Source organism: Heloderma suspectum, chromosome 5, assembly GCF_057233095.1.
Source record: "Heloderma suspectum isolate Gila_16-S chromosome 5, 16-S_ref, whole genome shotgun sequence".
Lineage (NCBI taxonomy): Eukaryota > Metazoa > Chordata > Lepidosauria > Squamata > Helodermatidae > Heloderma > Heloderma suspectum.
The window spans coordinates 129479766-129498184 of record NC_139462.1 but is presented as its reverse complement, the minus strand read 5'-3'; the positions used below and the strand labels follow the sequence as shown (position 1 = coordinate 129498184).

General features: G+C 45.9%; 2 protein-coding genes across 5 annotated transcripts in view; one reads left to right on the top strand and one right to left on the bottom strand.

Annotated features, from left to right (window-relative positions):
• PTCD3 (pentatricopeptide repeat domain 3) overlaps window positions 1–14193 on the bottom strand; it is a 50260-nt gene extending 36067 nt beyond the window's left edge. For 2 of the 3 annotated variants that reach the window (XM_084857431.1, XM_084857433.1), the window contains exons 1-7: window positions 14060–14193; window positions 10359–10426; window positions 5391–5430; window positions 4259–4304; window positions 2995–3063; window positions 1958–2062; window positions 246–372 (exon numbers count right to left, since the gene is read on the bottom strand). In XM_084857431.1, the coding sequence (XP_084713557.1) occupies window positions 246–372; window positions 1958–2062; window positions 2995–3063; window positions 4259–4304; window positions 5391–5430; window positions 10359–10426; window positions 14060–14166 (562 nt within the window). In that variant the 5' untranslated portion in view covers window positions 14167–14193. The remainder of the gene's footprint in view (window positions 1–245; window positions 373–1957; window positions 2063–2994; window positions 3064–4258; window positions 4305–5390; window positions 5431–10358; window positions 10427–14059) is intronic. The other variant, XM_084857434.1, reaches the window with a different exon arrangement.
• An 11-nt stretch (window positions 14194–14204) lies between these two features.
• POLR1A (RNA polymerase I subunit A) overlaps window positions 14205–18419 on the top strand; it is a 56490-nt gene continuing 52275 nt past the window's right edge. The window contains exon 1 of one of the 2 annotated variants that reach the window (XM_084857423.1): window positions 14205–14401. In XM_084857423.1, the coding sequence (XP_084713549.1) occupies window positions 14316–14401 (86 nt within the window). In that variant the 5' untranslated portion in view covers window positions 14205–14315. The remainder of the gene's footprint in view (window positions 14402–18419) is intronic. The other variant, XR_014792221.1, reaches the window with a different exon arrangement.

The following is an 18419-nucleotide window of genomic DNA, read 5'->3' as shown; positions in this document are numbered from 1 at the left end:
TTGAGCCAAGTATCCCTCATCTTGTAATTGTGCATTTGGTTTGTTTTTCCTAGGTACAGAACTTGGCATTTATCCCTATTAAATTTCTTTCTGTTGTTTTCTGCCCAGAGCTCCAGCCTACAAAGATCACTTTGAATTTTGTTTCTGTCTTCCAGAGTATTACCTATCCCACCCAATTTTGTGTTCAGTTCAATAGGGCTTATTCCTAGGTGAGCGCATACAGGATTGCAGCTTTAGGCTGGTACCTGCTTGCAGGAGTTGATCATACATGTCCATAGAAGTTTTTACTTTTCTGAGCTGGATCAAATTTTTAAGTGCCCTCTCACTCACGTCTTCAAGCTGCGATACGTTGAACCCCTCTGGCATGAGACTCTAAAATGAGGTGAATAGAATACAATTATTTTCATATTATTTAAAGAGGGAGAATTCACCAGTGCTCTCTTCAGTGCCCAAGCATAATTTCTTTGGGCTTCATACAAATTTGCAACATGACACCCTACCTGCACTTTCTCCCTTTTGAAAAACTGGAGGATTGATTGGTGTCCTTAGGCTTCTTTTAGATATGCATTTATAGCCAGACATGACAGAATGGCTGTATATTAATTATACACAAGTGATAAATGCCCTTCAGACACTCTTCCCTTGACCCTGGGATCTGGAGTCAGTTTCTCTATGCACTCTAGAAATTAGAGGCCTAACTCAGTGACTCAGTGTATGAATCCTATCAGTAGCAGGGGTCCCCCCCACAAGTGTTTTTAAAAGCTTCCTGAAATGCACAAATAAAAATCAAGATTGCATGATCTATACCTATACTTGGACTAATTTCTCTAAAAATATATAACTTCTCTAAGGACATGTAATATGAGCCTTGGGAAGAGGAATGTTCTTTTACCTTAGGGATGCACAACCTGTGGCCCTCAGCCACTCTCGGTGCAGCCCATGAACCTGGCGGAACCCCACCAACTTTCCCCTGCAGCCCAGCTGATGAGCTGGACTGCAAAGAAAAACGCTATTCTGGTGCTGCTATTAGCAGTGCTGGGGCAGAGATGTAGCTGGAGATGACTGGAGGATTGGAGAGGGGAAAGTCTCTCCCAACCCCCAGAGATCCAGCTTCCGAGGATACTGTTCTCTCACCCCTCATAGGAGTGGAGAAATAGTGCTCTTGGTGGAGATTGCTGGGAGATGAAGGGAGAAGCTTTCACTCACACACACAGACAGCAATCTCTAGACTCGGTGGGCAGGAAGGGGAGGTTTAAACCTCCCCATCCCTGCATGCTGAGGAGCGTGCATGCATATGGGAAGAGTGGGTGGGTGGTGCACACATACACATAGATGCAGCACCCCCCCCAGCTATCATCAGATACCAAAAAGACTGTGCATCCCTGTTCTACCTAGTATGAGAATAAAATGATTCTCGAGCTCGCATGCACCTTCACTCCACCCTTACTGCCTCGTTATTCCAGAGTAGAAATCAAATGTAGGACCTAGCACAACCTTGTGCTCTCCAAATGTATTGGACAGCAGCAGCCAGCATTCCTGCCCATTGGCCATGCTGGCTGAGACTGATGGGAGTTCAAGTCTAAAACACCTGGGGAAACCAGACTGGTGAAGGCTGACCTAGTAGAACAGCAGGTTCATCTATAGCCCTGAAACTGCTCTCTATACTCAAGAAGATCCCAGATACAGATAAACCAGGTCAGCTTGCACCAGGTCAAGTGGAATTTTCTGCTTGAGGTGGCAATGGGCGGAATGAGGGCATGTATGAGATTTAGTATCATTCCCTGTCACACCACAAAGGAAAATGTTTGTCTGAACAGGACGCTTGTACACCTGATTCAAGTTTGGTTTTAAATTGTATTCAAATCATCTCACTGACCTGACTACTCGCTCATAGGATCTAGCCATTTTTCATACTGAGAAAAATGAATGTGTATGAATATAGAGGCATAAAGTTTACCGGTATGTGCGGTTCAGCGATATCCTTCAGAAAATATTCAGGATGCTTGTCAACAATGTATTTGGCTGCATTTTTCCCAGATTCTTTGGATAAGGAAAATAAACGCTACAAAAAGAATATATCTGTATTACTTTCTTTATATAAAAAAGTTGCGATTCTGAGGGAGAATCAAATACTTTTTCTGTAAAAGAAACCTTCCCCAACACCTTCCCCGACATGTTTTCATAATTTCTATGTGTTTATTGTTTAAAATGAGTATGGCATACACAGTGGATGCATGGGATACAACTCTCTCCAATAAATAAATTTTAAAAATTATAGACGTCCATAACGAATGAAGAGGGGAAGGTATCCACGCCAGAGTCCCCAGGGTGTTTCTTTTAAGTGATGGTGCCAAGATGGGCCTTCAGGAGAGGAAGGCATGGAGAATGGGCTTGTGGGTGGGTGGATAAATACATCTAGGAAGGGAATTTAAAGTTATCCCCCAGTGCCTTAATATAAAAGCAATAGTTCTGAACCTATTTTACAGATGTCTAAGGAGTGCCACTTAATACATTACAAGTTTCTATAGTATCATAAAAAGTGCAGAACAAGAACTGGCTGCCTAACCTGAGTACTTGGGGCACAAATCAACTAGTGCTGCAACTCATATATTACAATCTGCATGTTTTGCTACATAGAGAATCTCTCAGCGGTTAAAAAAGTAACACATGAAATGGCTCTTCACAGAGTTCAACTGACAGCCAAGTTTAACATGCAACTGTCTTGTCATCTTCCAGCTCAGCCCCAGGTGCTGGGCAATTGTCAGGCACAGAGGGAATGAGATGCCTCAATCCTAAAAGCACACTTTCATGAATGTAAGTGGCACTGGAGTCTTCCATGTATACAAGCATAATGAGTTTATTGTGAACAACTTAAGGATTTTAATATATGAAGTGGTATAAAAGTATTATAATGAATAAATGCTAATGGCTGTGGTCCAAGATGCTAATCATCATCCTGTTTCTGGCAAAATCAATTTTAAAAGAGTTACTTACAAACTCAGTACTGGTTCTAGGAATAAGATATGGGTCATCTTGAAACATGTAGTGAGCAGCTGTGGTATCCTGAATAAAAGAGAACAAACCATATAAATTGCAGATCCTGTACAGAAAATACACTGTAGACTCTTCGTCCCACATTGCTGAGGTTAAAAGGCTTCTCTAAATGTTTTGAAAAACACCGGAAACCTCTTCCATTTAGAAAAGGAGTATTTTGAAGACAGCACTTTTACTGTACATTCATTAAGTGTTGTGTTATTATTACTATATATTAAATTTATGTGTCGCTTCCCACCACAAAAAGCAGTCTCAAAGCAACTTACTTACACATGCTACAGAAATTCATGAATTCTGGCAACAATGAAGTTGGCAAGTGATGATCAGTTATGTAGTGCCTATATGTTATCTAACAATCGCATTCTCTTGATATTAGAGGTAATTTGTAGAAACTTTTGAATCCATGAGATGCTAGCTTTGGGATAATCAGCAATCCTATGGGTTATGCTCTTGATGATCATAAGCCCCCCAACTCAAAAGCTTATGATTATTGTACGCAGGTTGGGAGGAGCAGTGGAGGCGATCTCGCATCCCTGTCCTTCCACCCTGCATTTTTCACTAGACGGGCTTTTTTGCCCATCTAGCTGGGGCTCTTCGGAGAGGAAGGGAAGGAGGCTGGAGAGACCTGGGGATAGCATGTGCCCTGGCCTCTCCAGTCTCCCCCACTCCCCACCCACCAAAATGCCCCCTTCTCCGAGATAAGAGTTTCCAACCTCGGAGAGCAGCCAGCACCGGCTGCAAGGGGAGGGGGGGAGTTGGTGCTCCGATTCCCTCCTCTCAGACGTTGTCTAGGAGCCATAGGATTGCTCCCTTATTCATCAATTTTAAAATGCAGCAAGAATTTTCCAAGCTAGAGTTTATCAAGTGTTCAAATGTCATCACTGTGAAAAATACTGTTCTGTTACTATTTTTGCAAACAAGAATAAAGTAAGAGCTCATGTATGATTTGAGGATGAGCACATTATGAGCTGGTGCACCAGTCAATCCACATCACTTTTGCCCTCTGGATTTGGAAGTTATTGATGGAATAATATGCTTCTTTCACTTTATACAGAATATGAACACAGCATTCCCTCTACAAAGAGGTAATAGTAAGAACAATAAAAAAACAAAGCTAGAAAACATACTGTGTTTTGCACTTTGTGGAGTTTCATGTGGTAAAAAAATGAACTAGCAATGCAATGTAGCTTTTAAAAGCACTTACCCTCTTTACAGTTGATGCAAGTGCCTTTAGAACTGCTAATTTATCCCTAAAATTAAGAAAACTGTGTTAAGCATTAGTTTTCAGCATATGATGTAACATATTAAAATGCGTTCACTCTGCAGTCGTGAACCATGGGATCTTTCTGGATCATCTGTTTGGTATGAGCTTTGGAGGCAGTTTTGCAATTCTGGAGATTTCTGGCTGGTCAGTTCCAGAAAGTGGTCTGGGGGACCTTTGGTGTCCCTCAGGGTTGCACCTTGTTCCCCATGCTTTTTAATATCTACATGAAACCACTAGAAGAAGTGGTCCAGGGATTTCGAGTGTATTGTCACCAGTATGGAGGTGACACACAGCTAGCTCTCTCCATTTTTCTCTGATTCTAGGGAAGTTGTTGAGGTTCTGAATCTGTGCTTTGAGGCAGTAACAGGTGGAAACGTAATCCACACCAGAGGTTCTCCCAGTTAGGAAAAGACTTGATCTGGGAATAGGGTTTAACCTTTTTTGGGTGGAATAGAATAATAATAACTCTCCAGAAAACATCAGGTCTGCAATCTGGCAATACTCCTGGACACTCAGAAGCTGTGACCAGGGTTTCTGTGATGAGGGGATTGCCCATTGCGCCTGTTCCTAGGAAGATCAAATCTGGGCTGGTCATGGTGATGCATATCATGGTTACAGCCAGATGGGATTGCTGCAATGTGCTCTGCACAGAACTGCCTCTGAGAAGTCTCTGGAAACTTCAGCTCGTCACCAAGGGTTCTGGTGAGTGCTCACCTGTGGGAGCACATCACACTCATTTTACAAAAGTTGTAATGGCTTCCAATTAATTTCTAGGCATGATTCAGTGCTATTTACTACCTTTTAACTGCCCGTCATCAAGATATTTTTATTCCAGGAGGCATTTGGGCTGTCATGGAGAGTTGTTTTAATACAATGATCTTTTGCACGCACGGGTGGGATGGATATCTGCTGATCCTGTTTCTATTTTTAAAGGTGTTGTGGTATTATTATTGTTTTGTTTTCTGTTAATGTTTTTTAATTATTGTAAATAACCCCCCAATGTTGTGAGCACAATGGAAGGGCAGGATGTACATTTCCTAGATAAATACAGCATTTAACTGAAACTACTTACCAGGTTTTCTTTCTTGGAAGAAAAACACTTCCTTCAGCAACTTTGAAAAACAAAAATGATTACAATCATATGTCTGCCACTATGGAAAACTTAATTCTGCAAATAATTATCCTTAGACATAACTAAGCTTAAGTATGTTTTAACATAAATACTTAAATAAATAAATAAATAAATGTTGCCTGTATCAGAAGCAAACTTTGCCACTTGTACAAAGAGCACTATTATAGACAGCAATCCCATGGTCCCTGGGTGAGGGTCCCAGGGACAATAGGATGGCAAGGAAAACCCCTTCCAAAGTCAGAGACAGCACTACAACCTCAGAAGGGGGAGTTGGAGATCCACGTCAGTTGCCTCTCCAAAGTCAGAAAATTGACCTCAGTGGTGGGTAGGTGGGGAAGAGTCTGGAGAAACCAGGATATGATTTATCCTGAGCCTCTTCCAGCCTCCTCCTCTCCCCCTCAAAAGCACCTTTGCTAGACGGGCTGAAAAGCTTGTCTAGTGAAAATATAGGAGATCGGAGGAGGGGAGGCAAAGATCACCTCTGTCAAGGATAACAGCCTGCTTTCCGCTATAAGATCGGGTCAGGCTGTCACGTAGATTTATTATTTTGGCCTGGGTGTGCATTCATGAAGCTCTCTGAATATAGTTAAGTGATTTAGCTTTGTACCCTCTGTGTAACTTGCTACTTCCATTCTTCCCTTTCCCTCTATCCCTTTTTATCAATCTTAATAAACCTTTATCCAACCTTTAGTTGATGTGATCTCTTTGCATAACCTCAGTGCTAATTTCAGTGCCTCTTGACTTAAGAGGGTGGCTAGTGGGTATTTTGGGGGACTGAAGGCTGAGTTTGGGCAGTCCTGTTTTTGGGAAGGAGGTCCCAGGATCGGGTCCTGAGTGGTCCTCCCTTGCAGGGAGGTTGGGGCTAGTCCCGGTGGGATCCCTTTTCCTTGACATGGTGGCAGTGGTGGGATAAGACACTGAGGTTAGTCAGGTTGGTTTTTGGTATAGAGGCATTCAGAGAGAGTAAAGTTTGAGAGCTTTTGAACTGCACCCCAAGGTTTGTTATTTTGCTAGTTAGGAACTATGCAGTTTCCAGCTAGGGCAGGTCTGGGACAGGAGCATAAAGTTTTGTTCCAGCTGCCGGGGCTGGATGCTTTTATCTCCAGACTGAGGGACAGTGGCAGGCCACTCCCTGTGGCTGTAGCAACAGCTGAAGATTATCGGCCGGCAAGGAGAAGGCGGGAGAGCCTGACGCCTGGCCCCAACAGTAGCAGCAACAGGCAGGAGTGCATGGCAAGTTGGAAGCATGTCTCGTGGGAAGCTCATGAACGTGAGGAAAGACTGATGATGTTCCAGATCGAAATTCTGGGGTTCCAGTTACGTCTTTTGGAAGAACAACTTCCCTCTCGCTTTCCTGTTACCCTGGTTGGTGACAGAAGTCTGGAGGCTCTGAAAAATGCTGAGCCCCTGTCTGACCAAGTGAGCGTAGACTGGCAGCATGATTCCTCATGTTTGGCTAATGCTAAATGCTCTGGGAACGGGGGAGGAGTGAACTTGGTTGAAGAAAAGTTTAGTAACTCTCCTCTGGTTGCTAGCTGTGAGAGCTGGAAGGACATTGGACACCTTAAAGGAGACTGCTCGAAGTTAGCAACGAAAGGGCAGCAGCTTTCAACTGCTTGCATTCCCCAGATCGGGGGTTGTGATGACTACAAAGAAATTGGACATCGGCCAAGAGACAGTTTGAAACTGGCAAAAGGGAGGCAGAGCGTAGCCCAGCCCAAGGTGGGAGGGAGCATTTGCTCTGAGAAGCCTTTGTCCAGTCTAGAAGTCTCCGGCCGGAGTGAGATGAGTGAAATATTGCTTAGCTCCAGCGAACCCGGACGCAGTGACCTGCTGCTGCTCACTGACAAGACAGTCGGCCCCTTACCAACCCCCTCAGCAGTACCTCTACCCAAGCCGATGAGACTTTTGATGCTGATGGGAGGTGGGAGAGTGAGCGAGTGGCATTGCTTTTGTTGAGAGCTGCCGGTGAGCTCAAAGGGCCGTTCCTTCAGTTTTGGTGCAACTGCTGCACGCTGGACAGAGAGAGTGGAGCCAAAGGCAGTTTAGTGAGCGTGTTACAATCAATGGAGTGGAGCTGGAAGGGTGTCGAGACACAGGAGCGCACGTTACTATAGTTGACCGGAAGTATGTGGAAGAAGATCAGCTGTGGGAAAGGCAAAATCTCACTGCAGCTTCTTGTAACTTCCCGAGTCTTGAGGCTCCTCATGCCCAGGTGCAAGTGGAATACCAGGGCTGGACAGGAGCATTAGATGTCTTGGTTTGTGAAGGCACTCCGCTTGGTGCCCCCATAGTGTCATTGTGGGACCTGACTTATTATTTAAGCTTGCCCAGATGAAAGACAGTACCCACAGCCAAGCTGTCAAACTGCTGGATGGAACAGGCAGGGGGAGGGAGAGGGAGTGCTACCCCCCTGAGAGGAGTGGGGCTGCTCCTCACGCACCACTGGCTGTGTGGGAAAGTATGGCGAAAGAAGCTGGGACTTTGCTAGAGGTGGGGTGGGAGTCAAGGGCTGAGGAGGAAAGAAAGACGCTGTCCATAGAGACTGCGCTCAGCCCAACTCCTAACACCGTTGAAGCCCCCGAGTCTACTTTGCAGAAGTGCCAAGATGAAGTTGTGTGGGGTGACACAATTATGCCCCCTGCCCCTTTAGGGCACTTGGGATTTCTGATTGAGGATTTGCCTTAGGGGACAGTGGGGCAAAGTGGACTCTGCAGAGACAGTTAGCAGTGCCCCAGATCCCTTGAGACCAGGCTTGTTGATTAGCCCAGAAGGTTGCTGGGGGTGGGCAGTTAGGCACTAATGCGATTCAGTGCCAGGTGGCCAAAAGCTTTTCTTGGCCCCCAGCAGTTACAGCTGGGGAAAACATTTGCAAGGTCTGTGATGTGTACCGGAACACAGGCTTTATTTGTGATCACTTGGGGGCATTCATCTACCCCCTCCCTCAGACTGAGGTTCCCTTAGAAGGGATAGACACTGACCTGTTGAGTTTTTCTCTAGCCCCTATGACAACGAGGGAAGGACTTGCTCCTCTGTTCTATATTACTGTGATGATGTTGGCTACAACCTTGCTTTCTGTTTGTTCCTGCCTGGAAATGCCCCAGACTAGTGTTTCAAATTGGGGCTCCAGGTTTGTTTTGGAGCTGCTCTCAATAAAGGGGGTGGAAAACTTCCGCAGTGTCCCCTCTTTTTTTTGACTGCGGGGTTGGTGGCATGGCTTAGTCAGATGTTGGGCAAGGTAATTCAAGATAACTTTGCCAGGCTTCCTGTCAGTGGAGACCTAGCCCTGCAGTTTCTGCTTTTTGCTGAAGAAGATGTGCCTCTAGAGAGTACAAGTTCTTCCTGCTGCTCAATTGATGCTGGGGAGGAAGCTTTGCTTCTCACTAGATCTGTTCAGGGCTGAGGTTGCTTTCCTCTCCTCACTGTTATTCACTCAGCTGTGCCAACTATGGGAATTGGCTAAGGACCATCATGCTGTGCCCTTTTTTGGGCCTGAGCGAGCCTCCTTGGGTCAACATTCTGTCCTGATCGAGGACCTTACATGTTTGTTTTGTTTTTTATTTTGGCCCAGTAAACCTCATTTTGTAGCATGTTAGAGCAAAATGTTTCTTTTAATCTGGAAGGGGGAAGTTCCCCCCAAGGGGAAGTTTGAGTTATAATTAGTTTTTCCCCCTTCCCCTTATGTTGGTTAAAGAAATACAATAATTTTTACTGAATTAAGGGGATGATTTTAACTAGCAGGTTCATGAAAAACTGTAATGTTAGTGATTGGAGTATACCTTCTACATGTTTTTCATTTTTATTGATGTTTTATTAGTTTTACTTGGTTTAAGTTTTTGGGTTGAGCTTATTTAGATGAAAATGGAAAATCTGGGGTACGCACCCCGAGAGTTTATCTTCCCAAATGGGAGGGTGTCAAGGATAACAGCCTGCTTTCCGCCATAAGATTGGGTCAGGCTGTCACATCAGATGTAACCACCTGGAATTGTTTGTAATCTAAAGGCTCCTCGGCCCTTTGCCCATGGCCAGTCCCTGCTAATTAGAAAGTGCCAACAGCTGGAGTTGGTGGGGAGTTCCAGCCTCTCAGAGGCCAAGCAGTCCACCCAGAGACTGGGCCCAGTGATTGGCTGAAGCAAAATCTGCCCTGGGTTGCCAGGGCTGGGTTTTAAAAGTGGGCTGAGGGCGAGACATGGGGTCTCCCTTCATCCTGGTGGTCCTAGACCTGCAGACGGCTGCTGGCTATCCAGGGAGATCCATGCTTAGGTATGTAAGGATAAGCCAGGTAGATTTATTATTTTGGCTTGCGGTCATGAAGCTCTCTGAATATAGCTAAGTTATTTAGCTTTGTACCCTCTGTGTAACTTGCTACTTCCATTCTTCCCTTTCCCTCTACCCCTTTATATCAATCTTAATAAACCTTTATCTAACCTTTAGTTGGTGTGATCTCTCTGCATAACCTCAGTGCTAATTTCAGTGCCTCTTGGCTTAAGAGGGTGGCTACTGGGTATTTTGGGGGACTGAAAGGCCGGGTTTGGCCAGTCCTGTTTTCAGGAAGGAGGTCCCAGGAGTGGGTCCTGAGCAGTCCTCCCTCACAGGGAGATTGGGGAAGGTCCCGGTGGGATCCCCTTTCCTTGACAACCTCCGTCGCTCCTTCCACCCTGCCAGCTTCAAGCACAGGAATCTCAGAAGCCTCTGAGTTCTTGGGCTTCCAAGCAGCGAGGGTGCAGTCCATAGGATTACACCCCTAATTACCTTTACTCAGAAACAAGTCTAGTTCCTATATAGGTGACTTATTTCTAAGTGAATATACTTAGGATCACATATTACGCTAAAAGAAATGCAGTGAATTTCTCAATAGTTGCAAGTATACTTTTTAGGAGTACAAAAATGACCACAAAAATATTGTACCTTCCAAGTTGGGGGATTTTTCCTGAAGGGTTGCATTTTCCTGAAGGGTTGCATTTTCTGAGCGGTGTCTATGGAAACCAATCATAATATGTTTTAATAAGCACATATATTGCAAAAATAGTTCTACAGCATGCTGTAGGAACACAATGTATTACTAGAACCAACTTTAGTTTAGGCTGTAGTTGTGGAAGATGAAAGGATGTCACACAAAGCATATGAAGGCAAATCAAATACATTGACTTTTAGTACTGCGGTTACCCTACTCCAGGATTATAATGTTCAGAAAGGGTTTTTAATGAGATGTTTAGAGTCTATGTTAGAACAAACCACATATTCTAGCAGCAGCCGCTTTGTGAAGTTCTCACACATTTTATTATAGAGAGCCAGAAGGGAAGGTTCATAGATGGCTTGGATTCTGAAAACCATGAGAGGAAGGAAAGTCATGGAAGGATACTTCACCCTTCAACCTGTCAAGGTTGCTCTTTAGGGGGTTGGGGAACACAGGGTGTGGGGAGGAGGGGGATGCAACAGAAAAGGGAAATGTGCAAAATCAGGTGAAGGCACCAGGCTCAAAAAGACCTTGTCTTGCAACAGTGGAAATAGGAAATGTGTGTTTGGAATTAAGATCTTTCTACACTGAAAGTATGGGATTAATGGAGGTAGCAACTAGGAATTACTACCATGGATAATAAAGCAATAAGGGACACTCTTGGCATGCCCTCCGCTAGATTTGGAAGTCACAGCATCCACTGCCATTGACCATGACTTGTGCCTTTGGGTCGAATATAAAGCCTTGATAGCCCAGAGGAAACGTATCTCAAACTTTGTGGGTGGAATCCAAGGGGATGCCTACATCCCCACAGATTCCTTTGCCCCACAGTTATCTTCCACAAGTGTGGGTCTCTCTAATTCTGTTGTGCAAGCAGGACCCACCACTTATGCAAGGGACATTCATTTCTGGAAGGAGGCAGATTAGTGGAGCTCCCTTAGGCGAGCTCCACCAAGCTGCCTCCTTCCAGAAATGAGTGTTTGTGCTCATTTCAGGGCTTCCCCTAGGAACAAATGGTGGGGCTCACTTGGACAATGCAATTGATGGGGCGGAAGAGAACTGGCAGGAGCATAAGCACCCTGTTGGAGTCTACCCATTATATCTGAAGTAGGTCCCCTGCATGTGACTGAGGGCTTTCTCAACCTCCAGATAATATCCCTTCTGTAGTCATGGTGAAAAGAAGGGTTCACTTCTTTTCAACAATGACTAATGAAGTTCCATCTAATATTTTCTGCTATATGTTGCTTTGGAATAAACCTGCTTTGGTCTGTGTTCACATATTCTCTCACAAGTCTGTTCAACTAGATTGCCGATAAGATTGTGGAGGTCTTTGCTTCTTGGATAAGGAGCAAGCCAAGATGAATTTGCTTGAGTCAGATGTATAAAGTTTTCTAAGCTCTGCCTATTTCTGACTTCATCTGGCTGTTTCTGGCTAGAGTGCATCATCAAAATCCAGATAGAGAGCAGCAGAATAATTACATTTGGAATATTGCAGATGGAATAATTCCCCCTAACAGAATACATACTATCTGAATCCCTGGAAAAATTCTGGAGCAGATTATAAAGCAATCCATCTGTAAGCACCTTGAAAACAATGCAGTGATTACTCAAAGCCAACATGGATTTGTCAAGAACAAATCCTGCCAGAAGAATTTGATCTAATTTTTTTATCAAGTAACCTCCTTTATGGACTGTGGGAATGCTGTAGACATAATATAGCTCGACTTCAGCAAAGCTTTCGACAAAGTGCCCCATGATATCCTGATGAGCAAACTAGTTCAAAGTGGGCTAGACGAAACAACAATCCAGTGGATCCACAGCTGGCTACAGAATCGGACTCGAAGAGTGCTTATCAATGGGATCTTCTCAAACTGGGGAAAGGTAACGAGCGGGGTGCCACAGGGCTCAGTCCTGGGCCCAATGCTCTTCAACATTTGTATTAATGATTTGGAGGAGGAGGTGCAGGGAATGCTGATCACATTTGCAGATGACACAAAATGGGGCGGGACAGCTAATACCCTGGAAGACATAAACAAAATTCAAAGGGATCTTGATAGACTGGAGCGCTGGGCAGAAAACAACAGAATGACATTTAATAGGGATAAATACCAAGTTCTGCACCTAGGAAAAAGAAACCAAAGGCACAGTTACAAGATGGGGGATACATGGCTCAACAACACTACAAGCGAGAAGGATCTTGGAATTGTTGTCGATCACAAGCTGAATATGAGCCAACAAAGTGATGTGGCTGCAAAAAAGGCAAATGCTCTTTTGGGCTGCATTAATACAAGCATACCTTTCAAATCCCGGGAAGTACTAGTTCCCCTCTACTCAGCACTGGTTAGGCCTCATCTGGAGTACTGTGTCCAGTTCTAGGCACCACATTTTAAGAAGGATGCAGACAAACTGGAAAGGGTTCAGAGAAGGGCAACAAAGATGATCAGGGGACTGGAAACAAGGCCCTATGAAGAGAGACTGAAAGAACTGGGCATGTTTAGCCTTGAAAAGAGAAGACTGAGGGGAGATATGATAGCGCTCTTCAAGTACTTGAAAGGTTGTCACAGACAGGAAGGCCATTATCTCTTCTCCATCATCCCAGAGTGCAGGACATGGAATAATGGGCTCAAGTGACAGGAAGCCAGATTCTGGCTGAACATCAGGAAAAACGTCCTCACTGTTACAGCAATACGACAGTGGAACCAATGACCTAGAGAGGTAGTGGGCCTTGTAGGCCCCTCCCAACCCTACTATTCTATGATTCTATGAATCAGGAGAAACCCTTTCACTTTTGTGCTGAAAACAGTTCAGCTAAGGAGACCCAGCAGAAAACACATGCGAACATAAGAACAGCCATGCTGGATCAAACCAAGGGTCCATCTAGTCCAGCATTCTGCTTACGCAGTGGCCAACCAGCCATTGACCAGGAAACCCACAAGCAGGACATGAGTGCAAGAGCACCCTCCCACCCATGTTCCCCAGCAACTAGTGCACATACCAGGCATACCACCTCTGGTACTGGAGATAGCACATAGCCATCAGGAATTGTAGCCATTGATAGCCTCCTCCTCCAGGAATTTGTTTAACCCCCTTTGAAAGCCATCCAAACTCGTGGCCATCACTACATCCTGTGGTAGCGAATTCCATTGTTTAACTCTGCGCTGTATGAAGAAGTCCTTCCTTTTATCTGTCCCGAATCTCCCCCCAACAAGCTTCATGGGAAGACCCCAGGTTCTAGTATTGCGAGAGGGGGAGAAAAAGGTCTCCCTATCTGCATTCTCCACACCACGCATATCTCCATACACCTCTACCATGTCTCCCCTGACCCTCCTTTTTTCGAAGCCTAGATTGCAACAAAAGCAACCTAGCTCAACGAGCCACCTCCATCGCTCCCTCGTAACTCAAAGCCAACTGGCTGCAAACTCGCCTCGTGCTCTATTTACCTGCGCCAGAGGCGCGGTGCTCTCACCGCTCTGAACGGCGTACACGAGACCCCCGACAAAGCGACCCAAAGCGGAAGCCTCGAGGCGCCTGGTGCCCCTCGGGCGTTCCTGCCTCCGCGGCGCCCCATCCTCCCAAGCCCTCCGGGCCCGGGCGCTTCAGGCTTGCCGGGGGGGGCCGTCCCCCGTTTTCCCCTCCTCCCTCTCGGCCTTACCTGACGCTCCCTTCCGCGAACGAGCCAGGCACCCGCGAGCGGAGCGGCCTCCTCGGCGACAGCGCCCGGCGGCTGGAGCAGCTTAGCCTCCACCACCGAGCCGCCATGTCAGGGTCTTGGCGCGGGCCTGAGGGGAGCGTGCCGGAAGCGGAAGTCGCGGCCAAGACACGCTTTCCTCGCACGCGCGGCCTCGGTGGCGCGGCGGCCCTGCTCCTTCGCGTGCCCCCTCGCACGCGGGGCGCGCTGCTGTCCCGCCATGGCGGCGGCGGCGGCGGCAAAGGAGGCGCCGTGGCGGCGGCTGACGGGCTTGTCGTTCGGGATATACACGGCCGCGGAGATACGGTAAACGGGGGGGGGGGCATAGAGACAGGAAGGCTCGACGAGCAAGAGAGACCGCTGAGGCGCCGTCAGGCTGGCTGCGGCGGCCGCCCGACACTCCCCGCCGGCCGCCCAGGCGCCGCCAGAATCTGGCCCGCACGCTGCGGCTGGCGAAGGCTGCGAACCCCCGGCGCGGCTCGAGCCCCGAGCCCCCGCCCGCGGTGGCCTGGGGGCATTTTCGCGCTACGCTCCGGGGGGGAGAAAAGCGCCGCGGAGCGCGGCTGTCCGGACGCGCTCGCGACACCTGCAGAGGGAGGCGGCCGCATTCGGTCGATCGCCGGCTTTGGCTCGGGAGCTGTGGGGATCTGTCGGCTTGGAATCCAAAACGGCCACCGCCAGAAAGTGGCCACCAGGCACTGGGGGGCGAAACGCTTCACTGCAGCGTTTTTGTCTGCTGTTAACACTTTATTGAAGTGCTGTTCTGCGTAAACAATGTGCATTTGTTCCCTCTCTTTCTCTATCCGTTCCCAGTACCTATCTTCCTATATATGTGTATATATATAATTTATATGACACACCCACTCGCGTAAGTATACACACATGCTTTAAAAAAAAAAAAGGCACTGTTGAAAAACCTCTTAGGCACAAAGTGACACACGACAGGAGGGGTCCGGTTTGGGAGTGGAGGGGCAGGAAGGTTTCCCGAAATGAATCCGAGGCTCGGGGATGATGATTTGATGAACCCTTTCCCGGTGGTCCGTTTCTGTAGTCAAAACCATCATCCTTCCCACTTCCCATCTGCAAGGGGGGTGAGGGAGAGACATGGGGATTCCCGTGGTTAGAAAGTTAGGTTTTTTTAAGGGGTGTGTGTGAGGGTTTAATTACAAAAGCCAATCACAGATCTTTCAGTGTGTGTATTTTGAGCCTCAGGACTGTTAAATCGTGCCTATAAAAATGCTGTAATGTACGTTATTACCATCCCTCCCCACACTCTGTTGGTGACTGCTTTGAATTCCTGGTGAAAGATTACCCCTCTGTCATTGTCTCACAAGCCAACCCTCCCCTGCCCCCACCCTAGTATTTGCAAATCTCCCAGCATCATGCTTGCTTGAGCTTTGTTGCGCAAAAGTGTGGCTATAGTGTATTAGATGTTGCCAAGTATAAAATAAAACTGATCACGTTGCAGGGATGTTGTGAACCACTCTTTCAGCCTGAGTTCCATGGCCAACATCAACAGTTGTCTCCGCTAGAGGCTGTCACACACTTCTCTCTTTCAGCCTCAGCCTACTTCCCACCCCTGTAAGATGGCGATAATATCTGTGGACCCCATTTGTACTTTCTGCTCATCTTTTAACATATATTAAACCTTTTAAAAAATAACGTTTTCTACACAAAATAAGACTATAGTTTGAGCAAGAACTCCTGCATTTGCGATCTCTGCAAGGTGAGGCAAAGATGCATGCTACCCCTGCTTATCACATCTATGCTTATGTCTTGGATTTCTCCATTGTTTCCCATGGACAGCACAGCTATAATTACTTCCCCAGGCAAAGGAGAATGTTGTGAAAAATAAACAGGAATTCCATCTCTAGACAATGGAATTGTTGGTTTAGATCTCTTTGTTTAAAGTCTGTGGGATTCACCTTCTCACTTGTTGGACACCTCCCTCAGTCTCAGCATATTTTCACAACAAATGTATATCACTCTAATGACAGTTTAACTGTCAGTTTAACTCCAGAGTTTAACCCCAAAGAATCCCTGCAATTATAATTTAGCAAGTGTGCTGAGAACTCTCTGTTAGACCCACTCCCACAACTGCAGTGCCTAGATGATACATTGTAGACCCTTGTCCAGTACCTAGGAGAACTCCATGGGTCTTAATTCTGAGAAGACGTGTATAGGATTGCACTTGTCAGTCTCTGTGTTCCAGATCGAAAAACAAAATGTCTTAACTATCTTTAATGCTGGGGGAGCAATCCTATGGCCGCTAGACAGTGCCTGGGAGGCCATAGGATTTTTCAGATTCCTGACTCCAAGGCTAGAGACAGCGCTGCAACCTTTGACCAAGCTCCCTGTCCCCTCCCCCTCGCAGCCAGCCTGGAGAGAACTGTGCTGGCTGCTTCTGTGAGCTCCCAAACTCGAGCTTGGAGAGGATGGAAAGGGGGCATGCCAGTGGCTGGGGAGGGGAGTGGACAATTTACACTGTATCCCCAGCCTCTTCCATCCCCCAGACGAAAACACCCATCAAGCTAAAATTCAGAGCGGAAGGCGCAGTGCACCTTCCGCTCCACCTTGGAGACTCATAAGCCTCCAGGTTTGGAGGCTTATGAGTACCCAAGGCGGATCTGATAGGAATGCACCCTAAATAATTTAATACCACCCTCTGTACATTTTCATAATTAGTATGTATATTATATCCTATAGAAAGTTATAACAATATTCCAAAACCCCTTTTTTGTTTTAGATCCCTCCAAAAGTGAGTATTTTTGTAGAAGGTTATTTTATACATTAAAATGCTCTGCCATATTTCTTTTTTATTCCTCCATTGTTGGTAATTGCCCTTTCTACTGTTATTGAGCCACTAGCAAGCATGTTAGAATCGACATATCACCTAACATTTTATAGTACTTGATTTGAGTCACATCATCAAGCTTAACTAAAAGCAAAACTGTAGGTTGTACTGGTAACTTAAATCATTACCTCTCTTACATTTTTCAACTGCATCTTTCCAGCATTTTTAAAAATTTCCTTGCAGTCCCATCAAATGTTTTTGAAATCACAGGTGTTTTCTAACAGGTTCAGGGCCACATGGTTGCTCTTTATGCAGCTACATTTCACAAAAGTACCAATGGAGCTGTTTGGTGCAGAGACAGGCATTGTTTGCATGTAGTGCAAAACAATTCAGTTGTAAGAAAGTATAATCTAAAGTGACTGTTTTATCTCCACACTCTTCAGCTATGAGAGAGATACCAAAGAAAGGGTTTCTTTCCTATAAGTTCATGTTACAGTCATAGTTTTTTGCATCTATCTTCATACAAAGATGTAGAAATTGGTTCTGTTAAAGTTCATATTTTTGGCAACCCAATTATGTTCACACCTTGGACCATCTTGGGCCTGGCTCACCCTTTCTCGGTTTCAGAGCTAGTGGATAGGGGGATGTTTTTCTCCCTCTCTCATAATACTATAACCCAGGGTCATCCAATGAAGTTGATTGGTGGGAGATTCAGGATGGATAAAAGGAAGTACTACTTCACACAGCGCAGAGTTAAACTATGGAATTTGCTACCACAACATGTAGGGATGACCACCAATTTAGATGGTTTTAAAAGAGGGTTAGACAAAATCATGGAGGATAAAGCTATTGATGGCTACTATTCCTGATGGCTATATGCTATCTCCAGTATCAGAGGCAGTATGCCTCTGTACACCAGTTGCTGGAAAACACAACTGGGAGGGTGCTATTGCAGTCATGTTCTACTTGTGGGCTTCCCATGGGCATCTGGTTGGCCACTGTGTGAACAATGCTGGATTTCATGGACAGGTGCAGCATTGCTGCTCTTATGTTCTTAACGTCAGTGTGGTGTAGTGGCAAGAGTGTTGGACTGGGAGCTGGGAGATCTGGGTTTTAGTCCCCACTTGGCCATGGAAGCTCACTGGGTGACTTTGGGCCAGTCACACACTCTCAGCCCAACCACAGGGTGGTTGTTGTGAGGATAAAATGGAGAGGAGGAGGATAATGTACGCCGCCTTGGGTTCCTTGCAAGAGGAAAAAAGGTGGGATATAAATGCAATAAATAAATAAACGTCATACAGAAATTTTACCTTGACAGTATGCTTTGAGGCAATAGTAATACAAACAGTTGCAGGATAGTTCTAAGCTACACATCTTACTGTGCTCTTCCTTCTGGGAGTGTTCAAATGCAGAAGGCAACTTAATGCATTATCTGCTTTTCTCTAAATAATTAAGAGAAATCTCAAATAGTTGGTGTTTGACAGCAACTTTAAAGGGATTTCTGATATCAACAGAAAACTTGATACAGGA